Source organism: Ictidomys tridecemlineatus, chromosome 1, assembly GCF_052094955.1.
Source record: "Ictidomys tridecemlineatus isolate mIctTri1 chromosome 1, mIctTri1.hap1, whole genome shotgun sequence".
Classification (NCBI taxonomy): domain Eukaryota; kingdom Metazoa; phylum Chordata; class Mammalia; order Rodentia; family Sciuridae; genus Ictidomys; species Ictidomys tridecemlineatus.
In genome coordinates this window covers 220,918,578-220,945,384 of record NC_135477.1, presented here as the reverse complement: position 1 = coordinate 220,945,384, position 26,807 = coordinate 220,918,578, and the positions used below count along the sequence as shown (strand labels likewise).

At 35.7% G+C, this 26,807-nt stretch overlaps 1 protein-coding gene across 2 annotated transcripts in view; it reads right to left on the bottom strand.

Annotated features, from left to right (window-relative positions):
• Nucleotides 1–8,198: 8,198 nt before the first annotated feature.
• Nucleotides 8,199–26,807, bottom strand: part of Il6st (interleukin 6 cytokine family signal transducer) — a 44,417-nt gene continuing 25,808 nt past the window's right edge. For both annotated transcript variants that reach the window (XM_005319617.5, XM_013356097.4), the window contains 10 exons: nt 25,616–25,775; nt 22,715–22,797; nt 21,876–22,086; nt 21,145–21,327; nt 18,242–18,343; nt 17,936–18,082; nt 17,297–17,437; nt 14,700–14,796; nt 12,725–12,806; nt 8,199–11,376 (listed from right to left, as the gene is read on the bottom strand). In XM_005319617.5, coding sequence (XP_005319674.1) covers nt 10,636–11,376; nt 12,725–12,806; nt 14,700–14,796; nt 17,297–17,437; nt 17,936–18,082; nt 18,242–18,343; nt 21,145–21,327; nt 21,876–22,086; nt 22,715–22,797; nt 25,616–25,775 — 1,947 coding nt within the window. In that variant the 3' untranslated portion in view covers nt 8,199–10,635. The remainder of the gene's footprint in view (nt 11,377–12,724; nt 12,807–14,699; nt 14,797–17,296; nt 17,438–17,935; nt 18,083–18,241; nt 18,344–21,144; nt 21,328–21,875; nt 22,087–22,714; nt 22,798–25,615; nt 25,776–26,807) is intronic.

The following is a 26,807-nucleotide window of genomic DNA, read 5'->3' as shown; positions in this document are numbered from 1 at the left end:
GGTCTCTGGGGTGCCAGTTCCAAAGCCTGAATGACTTCATTCCTGTGGTGTGTGAGCTCAAGGGCAGGTGACTCGGCCCAGGATGGGAAAAAGGGCATTCATGTTTCACCCACGGTTAGAGAGGGAGAAGAGAGAGGAGAAAAACCATGTCGGTTTTTAAATAAGCTGCCATGGCGGAGCTGCCAGGGTTATGTTCAAAGCATAAAGTGGATCCCTGTTACAGGCATGGGAAGAGGGCCTGGCTTCAAGGGGCCCAGAGCCTGGGGTGTCCCTCCTTGTCTCAGGATGTCTTTCTTTGGACTCCTCTACAAACTCAGAAGCAGGGTAACAGTTCCTTACCTATCTGTATCCTTCCTGTCCCTCTTTTCCTGGAGCCTGGGTCTGGTGGTCATCAGGCTGCTTCTGAAGGTCTTTGCCATCCTGTTTTTCCCCCCTGGTCTCAGTCCCCTTTCCTGCTTCATCCAAATCAAAGAAAAAGGTGTGCTGATGATTCACGAAGGGGACCTCGTGATGCCAAGTAGAGACTTTGATGCCCAAGTGCAGGTGAGGAGTTGAATGGAATTGTTTCATAAGATACGAGTGAAAAAAATCCAGACTTCTACATTCCTGGATTATCCTGTATGACCTAGGGAACGTCTGACTATTATTAATCCACATCTCTGAGGCTTAGGATCTAAGTGCTCCCCAAACCATTCTTTAGGGTCTTATTGAGGGATTGGCACTGCCTCCTATTTGATTCAGGAGATAAGTTGTAGCCTTTTGTGTGGCCCGACTACCAGCCTTTTTGTATGTGTTCTTTCTTTTTTCTTTTTCCCTTTGATACCAGGGATTGGACTCAGGGGAGCTTTCTGCCAATTAGCTCATCCCAGGCCCCTTTAGTTTTTATTTTGAGACAGGGTCTCACTAAATTGCCCAGGCTGGTCTGTAAACTTGCGATCCTCCTCCTGCAGCCTCCTCAGTAGATCGTCTTTCTTTTTAAAATTTTTTGTTTTAGTTGTAGATGAACACAATACCTTTTAATTTTATTTATTTATTTTTTAATGTGGTGCTGAGGATTGAACCCAGTGCCTCACACACGTTAGGCGAGTGCTCTACCGCTGAGCTACAACCACAGCCCCGGTCTTCTTTCTTAAAGCTAAGCCTGATCCTGGCATTTATTTTGTCTTCCCCTCTGAAAAGTGACTCTCCACAGAGCAGGGCTGCTTTCTATTTTCCTCTTGTGCCTAAAGTGTGTGTTTTCCCCTGTGGTGTTGGCAAGTACACAAATTTAACTTCTCAGGACCCTGTTTTCCTTATCACTGAGATGAGGAGGAGTTTGTAAGGATGATTTGTAAGGATCCATCTGACTTTTATTTTCTTTAAAATTTTGCTTTTGGACTCAGTGTACATTTTGCTTTTCAAGAAAGCCTTTGCACTTGGAGGGGGTGGGAGTGGGTGGGGAGGAATCAGGAGATGACTTTATGTTGGGGATGGGAGGAGGCAAATCCCTCATTGTCCATGTACCATGTGACATTTGGTTAGTTGAAAGCACCTTTAAAAAAAAACAAAAAACAAAAAACAAACACCTTCTCCATCCTGTCCTGTCTGTTCATGTCCTCACATAGTGCGCTTTAACAGACACATGCTATATACCAAGAACTATGCTAAGTGTTAGGGGACTGGAGGTGACTAAGCTGGGCCCCTCTCTCCAGGGAGATCAAGTCGTCTGCATGGCCTCAGGACAGAAGAGGCCCTTCACTCTGGGGGAAGGACAGAGGAGAAAACTGGAAGATTTCACTCAGAAGAATCTGAGTGGATTCTTGGTGGACAATAAGAATTTTTCAGCTAAACGGAGATTGAGACCTGAAGACCATTTTATAAGAGGAAGTCATGTGCATAGGCTAGGAGGGTCAAAGAAACTCAGTATGGTCTGCAAACGTGCAGAGTGTGTAGCTGGAGAAGAGGTTATGTCAGGCTGGAAAGAGGTGCCAGGCAGAAAGCAAAAGGAGTGAGCTCTTTTGGACCAGCGGGCTGCCTGTGCTGCCCTCCAGTGGAGCTGCAGGGGGAGAACAGGAGCTGTAGCCGCCACCAGAAATCAGAGGCTCCTGAGGTGGGACAGGCTGGGGAAGTCTGGACAGAACCAGTGAAGGCAAGGATGTACTCTGGGTACTCTGTCCTCAGGTCCTTCTGTCACCAACTGAGGCCAGATTACAGCAATAGAAGATTCTTTGGCCAAGATGATGAGACTGTGGGTGTCAAGTGAAAGTGTGTTTGCGTGAAAATGCCACATGGGTTAGAGCAAACTCGCAGGTGCTAGAGGGGAAGTTCAGGCCTCAGGGCGAACTCTGATGAGGGCCAAAGAGGAAAGAACCTGATCAAAACACTGCTCTGGGCTCAAGGCTGATTAGGGTGCCTCAAAAAGGAGGGAGGGGGCACAGTGTGAGGGCACCTGATCACAGTGTTCATGGGTGGGAAGGCAGCAACAAGAGGGGAGAAACACTCCAGGTCAGAAAGCGCTGGGAAAACAAATGTTCTCCACAAGTGTTGCCAGGGAGGCCTGGACATGCTGAAAGCCATTTGGTACTGTTGGCCACACACTGAAGGATGTGGGCTTGGAAAGTCGGTTTTGAGTCAGAATTGCATTCTGCTATTTGTTGACCATGACCCTGGGCAAATTATGCAACCTCTCAGAGCCCAGGTCTATAAATGGTGCTGGCATTTCCCCCATAAATATTTCCAAGGATTTAATGACTCAAAGCACACTCCATAGATGGTAGTATTTGCTCACTTTTGGACACCTGTGTCAGCATGTGGCCCCTGTCAGTTCATCAAAAATGTCTGAGGGGCTGGCATTCTGGCTCAGTGGTAGTGTGCTCGCCTAGTAAGCGTGAGGCCCTGGGTTCGATCCTCAGCACCACATAAAAACAAATAAAGGTATTATGTCCAACTACAACTAAAAAATAAATTTAAAAAATGTCTGAGGGTTTGCCTTGAAGGGGAACAGCCTTGGGCATGCATCGAACAACTTCTTATCCCAGCCACATAATCAGCCTCTGACCTTAAACTTCAATTTCCTCAGAGGTCCTTTCCTATACTTTGATGCTGGCCCGGGAGTCCTGGTGTTTATAAGTCTAGACTTATAGTCGCAAAACCCATACCAACTTTTATTTTTGGATGCCTGTGCAGAAAAGTTTTCTGTTGTTGGAACCTTAGTGGCTTTGAGCACCCTTTTGTTAAGCTATTCCTTATCAGGCCTTTCATTTAAAAGTGATTTTTCCCCTCATAGAAGTTGATAGAATCAAAAAATCAATGGCATTTTTGTTAGCCTATTTAAAAGCTATTATTAGTCAATAGCATTATTCTGGTCATGGCCAAAATTGGAAGAAAACAACTTCCCATCATTATGGGACCTGTTATGTATATAATAGTTGTTTCCTGGACCAGTAACCTAGATGAGAGTGTCTGACAAAGTGGGCCTGGTGTGAGGCATGCCACTTCTAGTCACTGGGTGGGTGTTACCCTGCCCTCACGGTTCCAACCACTATGGCTGTTTGCTTCCTCTGGCTCCTCTGCCAGGGTTATGAGGAAGCAAACTGTGACAAACACTTCATCTATTTCTTTTCTTCACTTTTGTTTGTGGAGAGCCCCACTATATGTTTCACTATGTTATCCCAGTAAGCTAGAACTTCATGAAAGGCACAATTTTATAAATAAAATGCCACTGAAGTAGGGAATGGTTCTGGCTAAAAGTTCAAGCACGCAGATTCTAGTTATGTTTTCCTGACATGTAAAAATGACATGACCAGAATCACAAATAAATGTAAAAGAACAGATTTAAAAAAAATTTATTTGTTCTCTTTAGATATACATGACAGTAGGGTGTATTTCGGCATATTATACATACATGGAATATAACTTATTCTAATTAGGATCCCAGTCTTGTGGTTGTACATGATGCCGTTACGCAGGTCATGTATTCAGATACAAGGATGGAAAAGTTATGTCTGATTACTTCTACTGTCCTACCTATTCCCCTTCCCCTCTTTTCCTTTCATTCCTTTTTGTCTAATCCAATGGACTTCTATTATTCCCCCTCCCTGCCCCTTGTTGTGGGTTAGTATCCACATATTAGAGAGAACCTTCGGCTTTTGGTTTTTTGGGATTGCCTTATTTCACCTAGCATGATATTCTGGCAAATGCCATAATTTCACTTTTCTTTATGGCTAAGTAACAGTCCACTGTGTATATATACCACATTTTTTATTCATCCATCTGTTGAAGGACACCTAGGTTGGTTCCATACCTTGTCTATTGTGAACTGAATTGCTATAAACATTGATGTGGCTGTGTCACTGTAGTATGCCAATTTTAAGTCCTTTAGGTATATACTAAAGAGTAGGATAACTGGATCAAATGGTGGTTCCAAGTTTTCTAAGGAATCTCTATACTGCTTTCCATAGTGGTTGCACCAATTTGCAGTCCTACCAGCAATGTATGAAAGTACCTTTTCCCCCACATCCTCACCTAACATTTATTGTTACTTGTATTTTTTTTTATAATTGCCATTCTGACTGGAGATGGAATCTCAGTGTAGTTTTTAATTTGCATTTCTCTAATTGCTTGAGACATTGAACACTTTTTCATATATTTGTTGACCATTTGTATTTCTTCATCTGTGAGGTTCTTGTTCAGTTTTTGCCCATTTATTGATTGGGTTACTTGTTTTCTTCATGTTATTTTGAGTTCTTTGTATATCCTGGAGATTAATGAATGCTCTGTCTACAGATTTCTAAAACAAGCTATACCTTCTCACTGATTAAAACCCTTAGGGTTGGAGGTGGAGCTCAGTGGTAGAGAACTTTCTTAGCATGAAAGAGGCCCTGGGTCTGATTCCCAGTACTGTAACAAGAACCATCACCATCACCATCACCATCACCACCACCACCACCACCACAACAACAACAACAAAAACAAACAACAACAACAGCACCCCCCCCCCCCCAAAAAAAAAACAAAAGAAAAAAAGCCCAAGTTAAACAAAAACAAACAAAAATCTGCTTTGGCATTTGGGAGAAAATAACTATCATTTTAAAAGTGTAGAATTTTGAATAAAGTTATTTTTTTCTTCTTCAGTAGAGACAGACTATTTTAAGCTGTTGAGAAATGAAGAAGCTGGCTAAGGTTTCTCTAGGATGGTGGAGAGGCAGCCTAAACATACAATTGCCCGACTACCTCCAGACTTGCCGCTTCACCAAACTTTCTCCTTTTCTGTCTCAATGCTCCTTTTCTCACCCTCTTGTTTATCCCATTAACTAGCCAAAGCATTGGACTTACCTGTGTATGGAAGAGCATATGTACTGAGGTAATGTTTTATGTGGTGAAAGTCTAAAAAAGAATGTGTGCTATTACTTTAGAAAGAACAAAGTTTAAATGGAAAGTTAAGTAATCCTGAATCATTTTTTGGCCTTTAAGCCAGAAAAACAAAATAGGCCATCTTTGTGGAAGCAGGAAGGCCTATATCCATTGTTCAAATTAGGATCAGACAAGAGGCACATACATTAAAGACATTAGGCTGAGAAAGGTGCTGTGACCCATGCACGTAACCTCAGCTAGTTGGGAGGCTGAGGCAGAAGGATTGTCAGTTGGAGGCCAGCCTGTGCAACTTAGGACCTGTCTCAAAAAATAACAAGGGTTGGGAATGTAGCTCTGTGGTAGGACTCCCCTGGGTTCGCTCCCCAGTACTGCCAAACAAAACAAAAAAACAGACATAGCAAAACATGTGATTTTAAACAAATGAACACATGGCCTAGAGCCAAGATATTTCTATAAATGCTGATAATAGATTTGAAGGGATAAAACATTGGCTTGTGGATTTTTTTTTTACTCACTGCATATTTTAGATGAAATCATAATATGAAGGCATAAAGTTCCACTAGTAACAATTTTTTTTTTCCAGGTGGGCTTGTTGACTCTATCAGTTTCATCAACTCTTAACTCAGCGATCTCAAGAGGAAGCAGTGGGACGCTGTGTGTCAACCTGCTTCAGGTCTCCCAACAAGGAGGGAAACACAGTACATTGGCATACACAGGCCACAGGAAGGCACACACCTGTGTGGGCATACACAGGCCACAGGAAGGCACGCACCTGTGTGCTAGGTCCCTTTCATCCCTGCAAGAGATTCCAGAACTCATGGAGAAAATCTGGTAAATGAAATCTGCCATCTCCATTCTACATTATTAAGGCTATGATGTTGTACTGCTTTTCTTCTTAATCCTATGCCATGATGCCAAATGAACAGTTAAAAAAACTACAGAAACTCATAAAACATTTGTGTTTATACTAAGGCCCTTATTTAACCAATGCTAGTACGGACAACTGCCATTACCTCAAGCATTATGCAGGACAGATGGTTGTAACCACACACAGAAAAAACTTAATGAGAATTTATTTCTTAAACTTACTTAAATGATTAGAATTGATATATAGTAAAATGTTTATGATAATATTTTGAGTTATGTCAACATAAAAATGACAGCTGTGGTTTTAATTAGCACACACAATTCACTGCAATTTAAAAATACATACAAGAACCTTCCAAATGAAATCAGATGAGGTGGGGTGAGACAGCATGTGAACATAAAGGACTGCACTTACAAGAAATAGGGCACGGCTAGGATGTACACAGGACACACGCCTAATGCTAATCACTGCATGTTGTGCTAGCAAATTGCACATTTAAAGTATATCATTTAATATAATGCACATTAAAAACTACAAACGGTTCTCAAATACCCATCTTTAAATTGTTTCTGACACATCATTTTGGTATTCATGTAACGGCATTTGAAACCTGTAGTTACCAAAGCATGTATTCAAGGGATAAAGACTGGGAATATTTATCACCACCGGCCTTGAGTGCATTTTCATTATTATCTGTCAACAACTGGGTAATGAAACTAACCAGTCTGAGGGAGTTATTGATAGTAAAAAGCCCTTAAAAATATAGGAACAAGTAAGTAACAGAAGAGCTCACCCTGAGCTGCACCTTTTATCTAATGCTGTGTGTACTAGAACATATGCTAATGCACAGACTTGGAGAGATATTGTTGACTTTAGAAATTTTTTTTGACTTATATTTTAATTCACTTTATTAACAATCTGAAAAGGAACTGCTGCCAAGGACCAGTCTAAAGAATTAGGCTGTAGGCTTGCTAGTATATACTTTTTCTTTGCAGTCTGTGATAATTCCCAGTTTTAGACTAATCCTAAATAGCTGGTCATTATTATGGCTGTGTGTTTTCTAAATGTACATAAAAGTACAAATTTTTAATTAAAAAGTAATCTTACCTGGGCAATGTAACAGTGATGCTTGTAATAGAAAGCTATTCCAATTCTTAGAAATAACATTAAGTTTTACATAGCTTATTGTTTTGATATTTTACTCATTTTACCATAATAAAACTTTACTGAAACACAAGTATGTGGTTTAGCTGGTTTTAAGAGCAAATTTCTGAGTAAAACAAAAAGGAGAATGATGTAGGATATAAGTGAATGGAGGAAGATTTCTCCTTCTTGATTTCCTTGGTTAAACATATAATAGACAAATATTTCTGGGAATTCTATCTGATCATCATACTTTTATATATATGTTATAGTTTTAACTAGTTAACATGGGCAAAAAATTACATATTTAAAAATTATTTGATTTCTATTTCTAAAACTACCTTAAATATGAGCTTTAATAAATAAGTATCTTATAAGTATACAAACTTTATTAACCTTTAATTTCAAAATAAGAGCTATGGTCACTGGGTGGACTTCAGGTGGTAGAATCACTTTTCAAGGAATAAGGCTGAAGTTAAATGAACTAGGTAGAGAACAGGCATGAAGATATAAATGGTTTTGCGTTTTTCTCCCTGGTTCTATTCAAATGTTGAGTGTGTTCATATTTAAAAAAGGATGAAAAATTTATATTTTAACAGAAAAAGCCTGAAGTTTTAATTTTCTGATAATTATTCAGCATTATCCTTTATGAGAGCTAAGGGTAGGATACCAAAAGACCAGTAACTGACAGTTAAATTACAATAGCAACACATATAACATAGGTTGGTTTTTGTTTTTTAATCCTAAAAGGGGCAAATTGCATTAGAAGCAGTGTATTAATTTTGTCCACAAAGACACCGTCTTCTGGTGTACTAGCATTAAACCACACTAACAATTTAAAGAGTAATAAATCCACTAACTTTATTAGACTAGTTTTTACATAAATAAACCAGATTTCTCTGCCTACCTATAATACAATGTACATGCATCAAAAGATTATTCTAAAACATGCTCTATTTTGTATTTAAAACAAGTTTTATGATTGCTTTTCAGGGCAAAGTGTACATTATTTATTGGTGTGCCAATATTTTTTTCCTGAATGAATTTTTGAACAGTAACAAATGTAACCACGTAACATGTCTAAAGTGCTCTGTGGCATTCACTCACTGGACCATCTTCTATATGGGATTCAACATGCAAATCTACTTACGTGCAGTCCTTTCTTCCATGACCCTCCATTCTCATGCCCTTGGATCATGAGTTCACATTTTATAAATGCTCCCCCAAAAGTACAAAGTTTACAATGTTCTTCACAACACTGCTATTTGTTATGAGGAAGGGTAGAGTTAAACATGATCACAATAACATCATTACTTAATTTGAGGAAATAAAAAATAAAACAGGTACAAATTTCCTGACAGAAATATACATAGCAAAAGATACATCTAGTCCTGACCTGGACCAGCATTTGATGGCCATCTAGAATGCTGGTGACACCGTTATCTTGTAGTGTGAATCTGGGTCTCTCTGTCCCTTCTTGACTTCTCTGGGCCCTATTTTCTTCATCTACTTATTCTATCATTTTATTAACCTCAAGTTGGTTTTGCCAAAGTAGGAAACTAGATATCAGAATAAAGCATCTACTCTCACAAAGATCATATATGTAAAAGAACTCAGAAAAGTATTAGGCATTATATAAATGCAAGAACACAAATGATAAAAATATAGCAGGAAGCCTAATAGAACAATATTCCAAGTAAAAGAATTCAAATATATACCAATGTTTTAGCCTTTTACTCTTTAATAACATCTACAAACTATTTTAAGTCTGCCTGTTTTCTGAAACTTACTAGTAAAAAATAAAACCCTTTTCCTCTGAATTCACTTGACGGTAGTGGTTGACCACTAATTGAGCATGACAATTTCTTCTCATTTACTCAACCTCATTCTTTAACCCCTGCTTCCAGGTCATGCATAGGTTATCAGAGGATGGCACAAATGAATTAGTGACTGTAAGCTAAACCCTGGAAGCCTGGCTCGTTTCTCCCCTGAAGAACAGAATTGGGAGATTTTTAAAATATTTCTATATCACAATGTAGAACTAAGTTCCACTCTACCTCAGAACAGGCAGATATTAAAATACTATTCTTGGCAGGTGCATGGCACATGCCTGTGTCCCAGCTACTGGGGTGGCTGGGCAGGATCATTTGAGCTCAGAAGTTTGAGGCCGGCCCAGGCAACACAGAAAACAAAAACTGATCTCTACCCATGCAAAACAAAACAAAAAAATACCTCTCATAGTATAATCAATATGTATGTTTTTAGGGTTCCGTTTTTGTTCTGATGAATACTGCCCTCTTAGTTTTCTTCAAACACTTATTAGAAAAATTTAAAGCTTGGTATACTTAAAAACAAGGCATATTCAGTAAAAATACATTTTAAGCTGCAGACATTATACAAAGTGCTTTGAGTTAACCAAATTCTGTGAAGTTTTAACAAGGGTCAAAGATGTTTACACACATATACATAAAATGTTAATTTGTCTTAAAAATGACAAACAATTTTTAAGATTCTTGAGATAGTTTGTGATGTTTATTCCTAGCTCTTATAAGGGCCCTCTGCTTAATTTGTGAAATGGATCTTAAAAGAGGATGTCAGTAATTTTTTAAATTTAGTAAGATCTTGATTATATAATATTAAAAATATTTTTAATCTGCCAAGTTAGAGCTCTGGAGTTCCTTTTCTCCAGTAACATTTGACAGCATCATTACCTACATAAGGGAACTGAAGTATATTCTGTGTCCTATAAATGAATATCCCCACCATTTCTTTTGTGAGACCTCAAAAGATGGGCTCAGATAGTCATGCCCTATGGACCTCTTTTTAAATTATGATGTCAGATGAAGTAAAGGATCTAGATCTTGCTCCTCTTTTTTTACATTAACTATTCCTAAGCCACTTGTTTTTGATGATTATTCTCATCAAAATCAGTATGACTATTCGATTGCTGCTCATTATGTAAATACTATTTTCTATGTAAAGTAAAACACAAAGTTTAATTCCATAAAGTTCAGATAAGCTTTCTGTTTTTCTTCAGTGCAAACATTGTAAAAGAGCACAAAGTCATTCAGCTATTCAGAGGATAAAGTCAGTTTCTGTAGTGCTTAAAGTAAAATCCCAGTTGTTCTGGAATGAAAACAGTCCAGGTGAGATTTTTGTCCTTCAGGGCAAATGATCATCTTCAGGGAGTGAAGACTGTTTTGTATCTGAAGTCACAGACAAAATATTTTTAGCTTTATTTCATAGGTGTTGAAGTTGAAGGAACTAGTCTTTTACTGAGGCATGTAGCCACCTTGTCTTACAGTCTGTGGTAAGTAACTTTTAGGCATCCCTTCATCAATTGCAGCCTCAATCCCAACTGTTTCAAATCTCTCTACTTGTCCCTCAGTCCCTGGGCCAAAAGCATCTGCTACAGAAACTTCCTGAAACATTTTCATTTGGCCAGATCCAGAGGACTGTGAATTATGATTAGAAATCTGCTGCTGTTTAAGTCTCATAAAGTCTTCCTCGTTGCCTGATGAAACTTGCTTTGACCTTTCAAAATGTGAAATATCTGGACTGGTTTCAGGTTGGTTGCAGTTTTGTTTGAAATACTGTTGCCTGGGCAAAATGCCATCACTGCTGTCTACATTATCTACCAACTGCAGATCTTCTGGTCGCTCCTCTGACTCTAACAAGGGCTGGGTAGACTCAGATCTTGAAAAGACCTGGACAGATGGAACCTGGTGTCTGTAGCCACTATGCACGACAGTAGAATACTGCACAGTGCTTGAAGTGTTTTGTGTAGATTCATTTTCATCACTGCTAGAAATGCTTGGCCTAGAAGATGACATGCATGAAGATCCCCCAATACCACTACTGTGTCCTTCAGTACTAATTTTTTCCTTCTTGAACAGGTCCAGTGATTTCAGATCTTCTGGAAAAGGCTTTTTATCATTTGCTTCTATTTCCACAACACTTACATCAGTGAAATTTCCATCTGAATACATTTGATCTTTTGAATTAAAATTGTGCTGGTAAAGAGAAAAAGTGGATTATTACTTTTGCCATAACACTCAGTTAATACATCTCTGAAACTTCTCAATAAATTTCATTGGTGTGGAATTAATGTCACTAAATGACTGTCAACTATCCAAATTGCAGATAATGTTATGTAAAATGAGCTAATGAATAAGTTTCTTAGTATTTCTAAATCAATACTGTTGGTATTAAATTTTGATAGCTAATGGTCTAAAAATAACATTTAGTATTTTGTGCTTAGAGCAGGCAGCCTAGGATTAAATGGATTTAAAAAAACAAAACAAAACTAGGAAACAAGAAAAATCAGGCTGGATATGATAGTGCATGCCTATAGTCCCAGTGATCCAGGAAGCTAAGATAGAGGGTCTCAAGTTCAAAGCCAGCCTCAGCAATTTAGAGAGAGACTATCTTAAAAAAAAAAAAAAAAAAAGGTGTGTGGGGGGACTGGGGAATGTGTCTCAGTGGTAAAGCATCCCTGGGTTCAATTCCTAGTACAAAGAAAACAAAACAACTTCAATGAGTAAGGTTTTATAAAAGGTAAAAAATATACAACACATCTTTAATTTGTTAATATAAAAACTCAGGGATTATTAGAGGATAATAAATACAAACAACTTGCCCTTTAGGACTTTAAAAAAAATTTTTTTTTTTTTTTAGTCATTGACAGACCTTTATTTTATTTATTTTTATGTGGTGCTGAGACTCGAACCCAGTGCCTCACATACGCTGGGCAAGTGCACCTCCATTGAGCCACAGTCCTAGCACCTAGGACATATTTTTAGTTTGAAGAATTTAGTGTAGAAATCATTTCATCAGTATTAAAACAGTAGATTAGTAAACCAGATTTAAATATCAAATCCAATCCTGAATGCTCACATAACAGTTTCTCTCACATTGGCAGTTTTAGCACTTCAAGTTTTCAGTTTGCAAGTTTAATCAAATATTTGTAATGTTTATTGAACAGAACAGAATTAGGACTATCAAATGTGCTATGAAATAAACCCCAGAAAGCAGTTGTTATTTAAAATTTTGACTGTAACATTCATCTACATACTATATTATTTTCATTTACTTTTTTTTTTTTTTTCCTATACTGGGGATTGACTTCAGGGGGCACTCTATAACATCACCAGCCCTTTTTGTGTTTTATTTTGAGACAAGGTTAGCCTGAAACTTGTGATCCTACTGCCTCAGTCTTCTGAGCAGCTAATTATAGGTGCATGCTACTGCACCTGACACATTTACTTTTTTGATTCAACCTGATTATCTTTTGGTTAAACTCTATAAATGTATCCTAATATATCTCTGCATTATAAACAAATCAGATGCATTTTATCTTACCCTTGGAGGGGTATGAGGTGACCACTGGGCAATATGACTCTTTGAAGGATCTGGAACATTAGGCCAGATGTGTTTTTTAATTCTGAAGAGAAAGAAAAAAAAAGGCATATGTAGAACCACATGTAATAAACAACTAATATTCTCTTTCTTTCTGAACTGGTCATCTAAAACTATTAAGAAGCAAATCAATTAACTAAAGAACAAAACATACCTACACTTTACCCCAATGCTAAACAAATTATTTTTTTTGTGACAAATAGCAATATACTGTTAAAATATATATGGAGAAATACTGTTAAAATATATACGGATTTTAATGTATTCACAATGAAAAACAGTAATAAGGCTAAACTCAATCAGTATTCAATTTAAAGTCTCTGATATCCTGCAATAAAATCACTTAAAAATTTAATTTAGCCAAAACAAAATTAAAAGCAAAAAATGTATAATTTCCAATTGTCAGTATTCACTGATACAAAATATGATCGATTTTCTTTCTCTCTCTCTCTCTCTTTTTTTTTTTTTACAAAAAAGACAAGACAGTGTGGTACTGGCATGAGAATAGACACAGAGTGAAATGGAACAGAACTGAGGGCCCAGAAATAGATATAAACCTTTATGTCCAGACTAATGATTTCTAGAAAAGGTGCCAAGGCAATTCACTAGCAAAATAATAATCTTATAAAAATAAATGGTGTTAGAATTAGGTATCTGTGGGATAAAAATATACCTTGACCCTGAACTCACACCGTGCACAAAAATTAACTAGGAATAAATTGTAGACATGGTAGTGAAAACTACTGAACTTCTAGAAGAAAACACAGGAGAGAACATTTTTGACACTGGGTCAGGCAGAGATTTTTTAAACATGACACAAAATGTAGGAAACAAAATGGATTTCACAGTTAAAAACTTCTGCTGTTTTAATGTCACAGTTAAGCAAACAAAATGGCAATGTACAGCTTGGGACAAAAATTTGCAAAACACATTTGGTAAAAACTTTGTAATGAGAGCATGAATTCTTGCAGCTCAATATTAACAAATCAACTTAAGTTTTTAAACTTCCAACAGACATGTCACAAAAGAAGATATGTGACATATGAGAAGATCCATTAATAGTCAGCAAGGAAATGGATATTAAACCATAATGAGACAATAATATACAACCACTAAAATGAAAAACTGACAGAATCAAGTGTTGGTGATGGTACGGAACACTGCTGGTGGGAATGCCAGATGGTGTAGCCATTTTGAAAAAGTCTAGCAATTTCTTACAAAGTTAAACATAGGCTTACTATATAGCCCAGCACTCCCAATTATAGTTATTTATTAAAGATAAATGAAAATATATGCCCATACAAAGTTTTGCACATGAATATTCACAATATTATTATACATGTTGGCCAAAGATTAGAAACAACCAAACTTCCATAACAAATGGATAAATTTTAACATATCCATACTGCAGAATACTATACAGCCATAGAAAGGAGAAAAGAAGTAAATGCAACAACATGAATCTCAAAAATGTTAAGTGAAAGACATCACACACAAAGGACTACAAACTGTTTGATTTCAAGTACATGAAATTCTAAATAAGGCAAACCTATAGTTAGATTAGTAATTGCCTGAGGTCAAGGATTGAGGGAGGAAGATAAGTATAAACAATGAAGAAATTTAGGGTGATGGAAATGTTATACATCTGTGCACTTTTGCAAACTTTCATCAAACCATAAACTAAAAATGGATGAATTTTAGGGGCTGGGGTTGTGGCTCAGTGGTAGAGCACTTGCCTAGCATGAGTGAGGCACTGGGTTTGATCCCCCGCATCACATAAAAATAAACAAATACAATAAAGGTGTTGTATCCATCTATAACTAAAAAAATTTTTTTTAAATGGATGAATTTTATTGTATGAAAATTATAGATCAATAATGCTTGGGGGAAATACAAAACTATGAATATAGGTACTTACAAGTCTCTCTTATTAAAGCAGAACAATACTCCCAGAAGAGTTGTCAACAGGAATGCTAAGCAAACAGGCACGACTATGGCTTCTATTTCTCCTTGAGCTAAAAAAAAGGAAAGATTGTGATAAGAAATAATTGACACACACACAAAAGGGAAATAATACAACCTCCCAACCAATGCCTGTTGAATAGATAAAGTACTTTCTTGATTTTTCAGTCTTTTTGAACTTTAAAAGTGTTCCTTCCCTCCTTGTTAAATCATATCCTAACAATTTCTCCTTACATAGTACCATGACCAGGTAGTAAGCATAAAATACATGTTGGTTGGGGGAATAAAATGACTCAAAAGACAATATATCTGGTCTGTTAAAGCTTTCAAACCTAACCATTCATTATAATTATGATCTGCACTCAGAATTTTAGCAAAAGCTTAATATTATAATGTTCATCACCATAAAATGGAAAAATTATATCTGAATATGAACACTGGGTAGAACTGCAAAAGCTATGAAACAATTGAACAACAAATTTAACTTTTTTATAAGGAATAAAAATACAATTGAGGGCTGGGGTGTGGCTCAGTGGTAAAATACTTGCCTGGCTCGAATGAGGATTCAATCCTCAGCATCACATATAAATAAATTACATAAAGGTATTGTGTCCATCTACAACTAAAAAAATTAATAAAAAATACAATTGAGGTAAAAATTGTAAGTTATTTTCAAAAAGATAATATACTGAATATAGAGTTGAGAATTTTAGAAAAGATGCTCACGAGGCACGCAGATTGGCACAGAAAAAATGGCTTTTATGTTTTCATGCATTGGACATTTGCTTGTGCCACTCTATGACATCTTCTTTTTCCCAATTGTCCACATCCTAAACTTAAGGCTCCAGCATTGCCTTTTCCATGAACTCTTCTTTAAAGATGAAAATCCCCCTACTATCGTTAAACTCCTACTCACATAGCCCAGTATATATATATTTTTTAACTTTTATCATGTTCTTCAACTAAATTATATGTTAGATTATTTATAAATGAGGGATTAAGAATAATTTTTCTTCCTCTTTGTATTTTACTGTATATATTCCCTATAATGAACATTACTTTTGTAATTAGGGAAAATATTTTTCAAGTCTTATTATTTTTTTCAATGCTTTATTTCAAATATCATTCACTATATATCTATTAACATGTCCCAATACAGGACAAACCTTATCCTCAAAACTATATTCATTATTAGCCCTAATAGAAATGCTCAGGACCTTTTATTATGTATTTTATGTAGTCACTTATCATTTATTTTCTCATTCAGCAATCAATGAACTAATGAGGAACATGTAGATTGCTATTTATCATTCTCCTTATTGAAGCATTTGGGGAGTGAGAGCCACAAATACAATTCAAGAAAATAAGGTAATTTCTATAATAATTCAAATAGTTGGAACAAGAAAGAATGCATTTAAGTGTTCTTTTGGAAGGCTACAGGAACAATAAAAACAAGAAAAGAGGAGGATCCACACTAGGACAATGCAGGAAAAGGTGAAAAGTTGGACAGAATAATGAGGAGATTGCAGTTGGAGCAAGCTGCTGCTTCTGAAAGCACAAGGGCCAGCAATAATTAGGTATAACTGGTAGAACTTGACACTTGGTGTCAAGGAGGGAAAAAAGAAATTTTTTGTAATCACATCTAAATTTCTGTTTTGGCAGAGCTAGATGATTGTGGCCTGGAACAAAGAAAGAGAAATGTATTCAAGAAGGAAAGAGGATGGTTTACCCATGACAGGGAGTATGGATAGGCAGATAAAGAAATTGGCCAAGAACAGAGTTTTGGGGAATAAATGATGTAAAGGCTGAACAGAAAAAGAACAAGAGGGATGTGCCAGAGAGGAGGGAGATTCAGGAGAGTGCTAGTAGAAAAACAAAGAAAGGTATGATTGGATGAACCAGGGGAGGAGGGAGTTTCAAGAATGGAAAGGCCAAATAGATCCTATAATAAATAAAATGGAAAAAAGGTAAAGTTTAAAAAGTATGCACTGGATATGATGTCTAAGGTCTTTGATGAGAACACCAGAGAGGTTTCAGAACAGTGGTGGAGTGGGAAGCCTGCTTCTAGTGACTGAGCTGGAGGTACTAGTGGAGATTCCAAGGTGCACTAGTTTTTCAAGCAACCTGATTATAAATGGAAGGAACAAGAGAAGAGAAGAGGAAAAACTATAACAACTAATCCAGTGGAAAAGATGAACCCACTGAGGGGGATATGCAAGTTCTTGTGGGATTCAGAGTATAGGTGAATTCAGTCAGAAACAGTGTAACACCAAAAAGGTCAGGAATAACATTCCCTATAGTTAAAAGAAACAACTAAACCATATAAATATAAAAATCATAATTTATGAACACTTCATTTTATGAATCCAATGGTACATTATTTTGTTTTGTTTTGTGCTGGGGATCAAACACAGGGCACTGTGCACTACAGAGCTATGCCCCTATCGGCTAAAGGTGTACTTTTAAACAAAATTTTAGCACAGTAAGCCCATTTCTAGTCTGTTTAATTTTAAAACAAGATAAAATAAGAAAAGACAATTCATCATTTCTTACCAAACTTCGGTGTAGTAAAAGTGAATTCTGGACCGTCCTTTCCACCTTCATCTGTGTATGCTGTCATCCGTACCATGTACAATGTGTCACTGGTCAAGGAGGACAATGTATATTCTGTGTGGGAAGAATCCACATTCACAGCTGGAAGAAATAAAAAACAGCTTTATTCAATAATTCAACATTTTGGGGGCTGTGGCTGTGGCTCAGTGGTACAGCGCTTGCCTAGCATGTGCGAGGCCCTGGGTTTGATCCTCAGCACCACATAAAAATAAAGAAATAAAATAAAGGTGTTGTGTCCAACTATAACTTAAAAATAAATATTTTAAAAAAATAATTCAATGGTCTTGCTTTGTCCTATATTTGTTACGTGCAAATATTTAAAAGTAATAAAAACATTTTCTCAGAAAACAACCTTTATAACTCTGACATAATATTCTTCCTTAAGCACGATGTAATAATTTTTAAATAAAGCCATGAACAAGCATGACATATTCTCAAGTGTCTTCAAAAAATAATATATGTAAACAACAATAAAATATATGCAATAAAAAGATGGATAATGCAGCAAGATGAGAAATTAGTATTTAACAGCTTAAGAAAAAATATAATTCTTAGTAACTGATACAGTTTTATTATTACCAGTTTCATTTCCAATGATGGTTCTATAAAATATAGTGTAATTTCTGATAAATCCATTCTGAACATCAACAGGAAGTTGGTCCCACTCTAAGACAGCTTCATTCTTCCCCACTTTTTTTGTCCGAACAGTAGGTCCTTTGGAAGGTGCTATAACAGAATAAATGTATTTGCTAACTATAAAGCAACAGAATTTAGAAACTAACTAAAATTATTTGAATATAATGAGAAGTATCCTTACTTAAAGATGATAAAAGGTCTTTGTTAAAACTAAACAACATTCTTCAACGAAAGTGAGTGTGGACTTACGAGCTTGTTTAAGGTATGCCTTTGTAGATTCAGGGCTTCCTGGTCCATTGGCATAAACTGGAGTAATAGTTATCAAATAACATTTGCTCTCCATTAGTTTCCCTAAAGTAAGAATAGCAGATTAAGCATTTTTTTGATAATGAAAAATACAAATTAATTCTATGATCTATTTTCACATTATAATTTCATTATCATTACATTTTCCTTTAAAATGGCAGTTTTCTAAGTAAGCATTATCTTTTATTTATGGGACTCAAGCTTAAGGGTAAAACTGTTCATAAAAAGTCAATATTACTTTTATTGCCAATACAGTATATAAAACTACTTATATTGTTAATAAAAAGTTATTATATTTACATTCAGGACTTATAAAACACTGACCTCAAATTCTTCTAAATCTTACTTAGTTTGACAACTCATATCTTAACTAATTCTGAGAACTGCCTAATGAGCAAGATGCCACTAATAGACCTAAGGGAAAGCATTAAGGGTTATGGCTTCTCAGGTAAGTTGAAAAAAAAAAATTTAAAAAAAAGTGATAATTTCCCCTGTAATTTAAAAGAAAAAGTTATCTTAAATGCAGATTTCTTTTATTAATAATCTCTTCAAATTATCAAAGTAATCTATTCTTTTAGTATGTAGAATGAAGTTTTCCCTTTTTATACAGTGTATTATCTATCCACATCAGAAAATAGTGTTTATCCAAAAAAACAAATAGCTCTATCAATCAATGGGCCAAAGACCTAAATAAACACTTCTCAGAAGATATATAATCAATTAACAAATATATGAAAAAATGTTCATCATAGGAATTAGAGAAATGCAAATCAAATCTACTCTAAGATTTCATCTTATTCCAGTCAGAATGGCAGCAATTATGAATATAAATAATAGTAAGTATTGGCGAGGATGTGGGGAAAAAGGTGCACTCATACATTGCTGGTGGGACTGCAAATTGGTGTAGCCAATATAGAAAGCAGTATGGAGATTCCTTGCAAAACTGGGAATGGAACCAACATTTGACCCAGCTATCCCTCTCTTAGGTCTATACCCAAAGGACTTAAAAAACACCATACTACAGAGACATAGCCACATCAATGATTATAGCAGCACAATTCACAATAGCTAAATTGTGGAACCAACCTAGATGCTCTTCAATAGATGAATGGATAAAGAAACTGTGGTTATAAGAAAAATGTGGCATATATATACAATGGAATATTACTCAACAATAAAAGAAAATAAAATCATGGCATTTGCAGGTAAATGGATGGAATTGGAGAAGATAATGCTAAGTGAAGTTAGCCAATCCCAAGAAAACAAATGCCGGATCTTTTCTCTGATATAAGGAGGCTGATTCATAGTGAGGTAGGGAGGAGGAGCATGGGAGGAATAGACGAACTATAGATAGGCCAGAAAGGTGAGAGGGGAAGGGGAGGGACAGGGGGTTAGAAATGATGGTGGAATGTGATGGACATCATTATCCAAAATACATGTATGAAGACACAAATTGGTGTGAATATACTTTGTATACAGCCAGAGATATGAAAAAGTGTTCTGTGTGTAATATGAATTGTAATGCATTCCACTGTCATATATAAAAAATTAATAAAAATTTTAAAAAGATATGCAAACATACACACACAAGAAAATGGTGTTTGATATTGAAGCTTTTATCTTCAACAAGAACTTGTATTTCCCTTTTTTATTTTATTTTTTTATTATTTATTTTTTTCCTTAACTATTATTCATAAAGTTATATGCACATTTGCCTTCTTACACAGAGTAATTTAATTTTACCTTTTCTTGAAGAGACCACATTATCAAGAAATACACTATTTTTAAAGTCTACTGTGATAGTGATGCTTTCAGGCCTGTTGAGCCTTGAAACCCTGATGTCTCCAGAACCTACACTAGGCTTTTTAAGCTTCTTAGGTCTAGTTATTTCCAATCTGTCTTCTCCTTGGTTCCACCATTGCTTTTATTCAATAAGGTTGATAAACTAGACAATCAGGCATATTTAAACTGTACATTAAATAATAGGTTAGTAAAATCCAAACAACCTACCTAACGAATAAAGCTCAAAAAATTTATGGCAGGTTCTCTCTCTGCTTAGGGCTTTTCTCTGATATTATCTACAGGTTAAGTGTAATGATTATTCCCTTCTTTATTAAAAAAGCACATACTCACTGAATGTTTTTATTTTCTCTTCATAGCCATTATATATTACAGCCACGTAAGTAGTTACTCACCACACAGAATAATTCTGTTTGGAATGCTACAAAACTATTATGTTTTGGAGTTGGGGATGTGGCTCAGTGGTAGAGGGCTTGCCCAGCATATGCCAGGCCCTGGGTCCAATCCCCAGCACCGCAAACAACAAATCAAAAACCCCAAACAAAACACATTATTTTCTGTTCTGTGTTAGCAGTTAAAATTAAAAGGTACAAGGAAACCTGCATTCTGGTTGGACTACCCTAATCTATGGCTCTAAGTTCAGCAAGTCATCCAAAGGCTATAAGGAACTATTTTCTCATCGGAAGAATGAAGAGTTAAGTCAGGTGCAGAGAATACACAACCAATCAGTACTCAAGACTAGATTATTTTATCTAGTAAAACTTTAAAACTTTTTTACAGTTTTGTGAGTGTTCTTGTGGTGATAAGAATGATATTTGGGTATAAAAAGCCAAAAAGACAGTATTACCCCTATTCTGTCCATAGTTCAGAGAGGTTAAATGTTACTCGTTGATAGTCACACATCTAGTAATTAGTAGGGTTATGCTAAATTGGTTCTTTTCAATGGACTACAATGCGTATAAGCCAGAAAAGAATATGCAAAAGAAAAAGCTGTCTAAATGCATTAGAAAAAGGATATCAACTTAAATGTTTCTAGCCAGGTATACCTCTTAAATAGGTGCGATGCACAGTACCATCTTCTTGCTGCCAGTCTGGGATACAGGGTGATTTATCCGACAGTACACACCATTCAAGTATATATTTCTTTACAGATTTACTTGGAGCAGTCCATTCTACCCAAAGCATGTTATCTTTGGGGAACGCTTTCAGATTTGTTACAGGGTGAGTAGCTTTAAAACAAAGTTTGATGTCAATACAATGAATGAACATTCGTGATTTCAAACTTCAATCTCTTATAGTCATTTCTAAATGCAATTTATCATGTTTTGTAGGACATAACATTTATTTCCATGAATAAAAAGCCCTTTCTTTTAACTTACATGTCAACTGATCTTTAAAAATTCCTGTTTTCCTTAAATTCTTTAAATATTTTGTGTATGCAAGTTTGTAACAGCAACTTTCAACTTTTTTCTTCTCTGAAAACCACTAATAAACAACAATATATGCATAGAAACTTCTATATTTTTAAAATTAGGTTAAATCAATCAGAAAATGCTTAAATGAGCTGAACAGCATGCTAAAAAGTCTAAATGAGTTACATGGGGATGGGAAGTCATTCCATGCATTCTAAAGAAATCTGCTTTCTGACTGATTTCTGAAAATACCATCATCTCTGATACTCAGGTAACCTTAATTCATTTGTGTTTTTACAGGATCCTTATCTATACCTAACCACTCTTTTCATCCATGATCCAGACTCCATTTTACAGACACAAACCTTGAAAGTCAGAGGCAGGGATAGTTAAAATGGAAGCATCTGATTTGCCAACTAGATTTCTGGCTGTCAGAGTTGCACTATAGCGATCATTTGTGAGGTTTACTGTCAATTTTGTGTCATTAACTGTGTAATTTTGTAAAAGTGATTTCCATCTTGTAAGAGTCACTTCATAATCCAAGATTTTCCCATTGGCTTCAAAAGGAGGCAATGTCTGTAATAAAATATTATTTTAAAAAGTTTCATAAATATTGAATAATTACTTTTTTATATTCACAAATTCTACCATTATATCAAACCTCTAAACATTTAATTTGAAGAAACTGGTAAATTTATTTTGCAGTCAGTACTAAAGTAATACCACTATCCACTGGATGAAGAGTAAAAGAATGAAGCTCAACTGAACAAGGGGAAGTACCATTTTTCAGTTAGCTTCCAGTTCTGCACAGAATTCTGCATTATGCTATGTTGGTCAATATTATTTATACTTGGGTATTTTCTCCCTACTCTTTTTAGTATGATGTACTCATGTACACATATCAACTTATTATAATACATTTTGATTACTGCAAACCTTTATTGCTTTCTATGAGGCACCCTGGTAAATTCAATAAAGTATACAAAAGGGTACCTCTTGTAGGTTTCACACTTTCATAGAACTGTGCTGAAATAACAAATGAGATATTATTTGCAGTTTATGAACTTAATCCCTACATAAAGCTTTGTTAAATATATCAAATGCTTTGCTGATCTTAAGATGAATAAAAATTAAGTATTAAAAAACTTACACCAATAATAACATTAAAATATACTTATGAGATAAAAAATAGAATTTTTTTTACCTTCCATATAAGTTGTACAGATCTATAGCCAAGAGAATGGGATGGATTTATCCTATACCAGAAACTTGGTGCTTTGGATGGTCCTAAAGAAAACACAAAAATTTAAAATATTTTTATCTGAATATAATAAAACCCTGTAAATTATTCTCTTACTTTGTTCTTAATATTCTTTCCCTTTCATCTCATGATGTGTCTAGCTCTTCACAGCATTTTCCCATCCCATCAAGATATATCTGGGTTTTCCTTTAGACATGGTAATAGCTTGATGATTTAGATAATAATTTTGTTTAATTTATTTTTTTGAAATAGGGTCTTGCTATGTTACCCAGGCTGGCCTTGGACTCCTAGGCTCAAGTAAACTTTTTGCCTCTGCCTCCTAAGTAGCTGGGACTACAGGACAGGCCTATACCACCGAGCCTAGCTACAGATTAAAGAAACTTTTTCTAACCTCAAAATTATATATAAATGTGTTCTAAGCAATAACCAAAATATGTCATTATTTATTTCTTACAATTTCATGTTCTTTATTCTGCTCAGATGCTGCTCTATACATGTATAACATGTACAATCATGTTAATCTCTGTGCTGACAGCCTTTCCCCCAGCCTTCCTGATCTGCCTAACCTCTCTTCTCTGCTTTGTCATTTATAATTGCCTCTTCATGATCAACACATTATTGCTTAACTTATTCTAAATCTTTTCTCGTTCTATTGAATACCATATCTTACAATTATAATACTTTAAAAAAATCAGTCAATACTAATGACTTTTAAAAAAGAAAATACAGGCCTGGAGTTGCTCACTGGGCAAGACACTGGGATCGATTCCTAGCACTGCCCCCCCCACCAATTAAAAAAAACAGTGTGTGTATAACATGATAAAAATCAACTGATACTATTTATTGTTAAATATCAAATTGAAAAATCATACAGAAATACACAAATATATGCCTAAAATATGACTAAAACCTCTAAGTATATAAACATAATATAAAAAGAAACTAAATGTAGTAAATGTCACAAAAGTTTATTGCTTTATGTTGGGATATCAAAGAGATAGAAGAATTTAAGTATCAAATACTACCAAATACTAGTCAATTGGGAGGTTGAGGCAGAAGGATTGGAAGTTTAAGGCAACCCTGGGCAACTTAACCAAAACCTTGTCTGGAAATTAAAAATGTAAAGGGCTGGGGATATAGCTCAGAGGTAGAATGCTCCTGGGTTCAATCCTTAGTACCTCCAAAAAAAAAAAAAAAAAAGTGTAAAGTACCAATATAGTAGCCATCTCTTATCTGCAGAGAATGCATTCTAAGAACCTCAGTAGATGCCTGGAACTCTGGACAGTACTGAATTCCATATATGCTATGTTTTTTCTATACATACAAACATGCATAATAATGATAGATTTTAATTTGGAAATTGGGCACATTACTGGGATCAACAACAATAATAAACAACAATAAATAACAATATGTAGTAATAATAGTTATTTTAAACTTATTAAGTCTTTCTCTGGAATTTTCCATCTTGTATCTTTGGACTGTGGGAAACTGAAACCATGGAATGTAAAACTACAGATAAGGATGGATCACTGTAATTAGGTTTAAAAACATTCCTGTATCTGATATTTCAAAAATCTGGTAAGTATAATTATAAGCACAGTATTCAACAGAGTAAAGTCAGAATCAGAGTAAAACCTGAGCAGTGATATCCTGGCCATGAAGATATACGGATACATGACAAAATAGAGAATAGAACAAATAGGTCAGGAAAGCTGGGGAAAAGGCTCAGCCTAAGAGGTTCACATAGACATATACACAAGTCTGCTGCAGCACCCAAACAAAATAAAGAACATGAAATTATAAAGAAAAATTTATGGGCCAGAAATATTTTCTAACATCAAGAGAAACTAGAGGCTTCATTCTTTAAGCTTAGGAAAAACTTTGTCCAAAGGTTCATAATGTTCTTGGCTCCAAAGATCTCCTATCTAAGATTATACACCCTCACCCCAGGGAGATGCATATGCTAACCACACAATAATTTTGCCTGCACTTTGAAGTGCTTCATGAACTTCCCCAAAGGATCCATTTAACTCTATAAAGGTCCTAAGAATCTAATTCCTGGTCAAGTCAAAGGAATCTGAGGACTCTCAAATCAGCAAATAGCAAGACTGCTAACCTGGCATTTCTGAGAGCAGAGAGAGTAAATTCTGAAGGGAGAAGGTTACTTTTGACATTCTCAATTCACACAATGACCTAAACCTTTAACACAGTTGGAAGCGAAGGGATACAGATAAGCCATAGCTGCTGTTGCTGACAACTAAAGAGTGAAAACTGCAATAGGAAAAGATTCAAAATGAAAAATCTATACGCCTATAAGCAATCTATTATTGCTTGATGGCCACACCAAAGACTCAGTAATGTTAATGCTTTGTGCAGGAAGTCTTACTCTAGACTTTACACCCTATTGTATTCTACACTATACATCTTCTATTATCCATGAGGGGGAAAAATGAAAATCAACCAATTCAGATCCCAGATCACTTCATTTCCAGGGACTTATCAAGTGCTGGTAGAAATAAATGAATGAAAGATATAATATAAATATCTTTTCTCTAGTTAGGGGTATTGCTGGACCACTCTCTCTGAATAAAATGTTCTGTACTTATCAACAGTTAAGTAAAGGTTTTTTGATGGCATTTAAGGTACCTTCCCATGACAGTTGAAGTATAAAATAAACTATCAATAATGCATATTAAATCATCTATCTCAATATCCTTAAAAAAAGTATGACACTTTATTTTGAATGATCATAAAATAAGAAGCAATGAGATCTGTTATTAAAACCAGACATGATTCACAGACAGAATTCTACTAGCTTTATATCCTCATTTATTTACTTACTATCTTCATATGTGATCCCACTTGCATCTTCACTCCAATCACTCCAAAATCCCTTACCATCTTCCTTCATACAGCGAACCCTAAACACATATTCTGTAAAAGGCTTAAGGTCCTGGACAGTGAATGAAGACCGGGTAGATGCTGTATCTTCAGGAGGAATCTGAAAAAAAAGCAAATTCAGCAACAACAAGAACAAATCGCCAACAAATTAGGACTAAATTGTATACAATTTCAGAAACCAGTAAGATTAGCAAATTAAACTCAACCTCTGAGGAGAAATAAATGCAAGTCAAAATCAGTAAATGTTATTGCGTTTAATTTCTTTCCTTCTCCTTCCTTCTTCTTTTTCCCTCCTACTCAGGATCTCAGTATGAAATAGATGGTACACCCCAGTTAGAATGAATTCAAGGAGGGTTATGTAAAAGAACTATGGTCAAAAGTATAGGGATTACTTAGTGTAGTTAACACTCTGGAGCTTATAGCTATTACCACCTCTAAAGGCCACAGGGAAAAGGCAAGGCACCAAAGCCTGAAAGAAGAGGATCAGATAGAGAGGGCTGCCTTGATGGGCACAACCTTAGGTGGAGAAAGCAGGGGAAATAAACATGATGATCTAATTTTTCTTTTATCCCTTATCTCTTTTGCCAAGACCTTTCACTACCACCCCTAGCACCCACCATAGAAGTTGGCAAACTTTTATAAAGGGATAAATAGTAAATTAAATTATTTGACCTTATTTATTTTTATGTGGTGCTGAGGATCAAACCATCAAACCCAGTGCCTCAAGTGTGTCAGTTGAGTGTTCTACCACTGAGCCACAACCCCAGCCTGTAAGTTATTTCAGCCTTAAGCGCCAGAGAGTCTCTGTTGCAAGGGCTTGACTCTTTCCATTTTTTGCATAAAAAGACAGTATGTTAACGAATGAGTGTGGCTGTGTTCCAAAAATACTTTATTTGCAAAATCAGATGGCAGGCTGAACTTTGTTTGCAAACTGTAATATGCCAACACCTGCTCTACCTTCATCCTTGTAATCCATTTATTTTTGTTCCTCTACTTAATTTGCTTCTTATTACTTGTGTTCCTTTTACCTACCATCAAAAATGCTCTTTCCTGTCACCCTTCATCACTTCCATATTTCATTTAAAGATTACTGTACACAGCATAGCTGTATTTTTCTATCTGGATGTCTTCC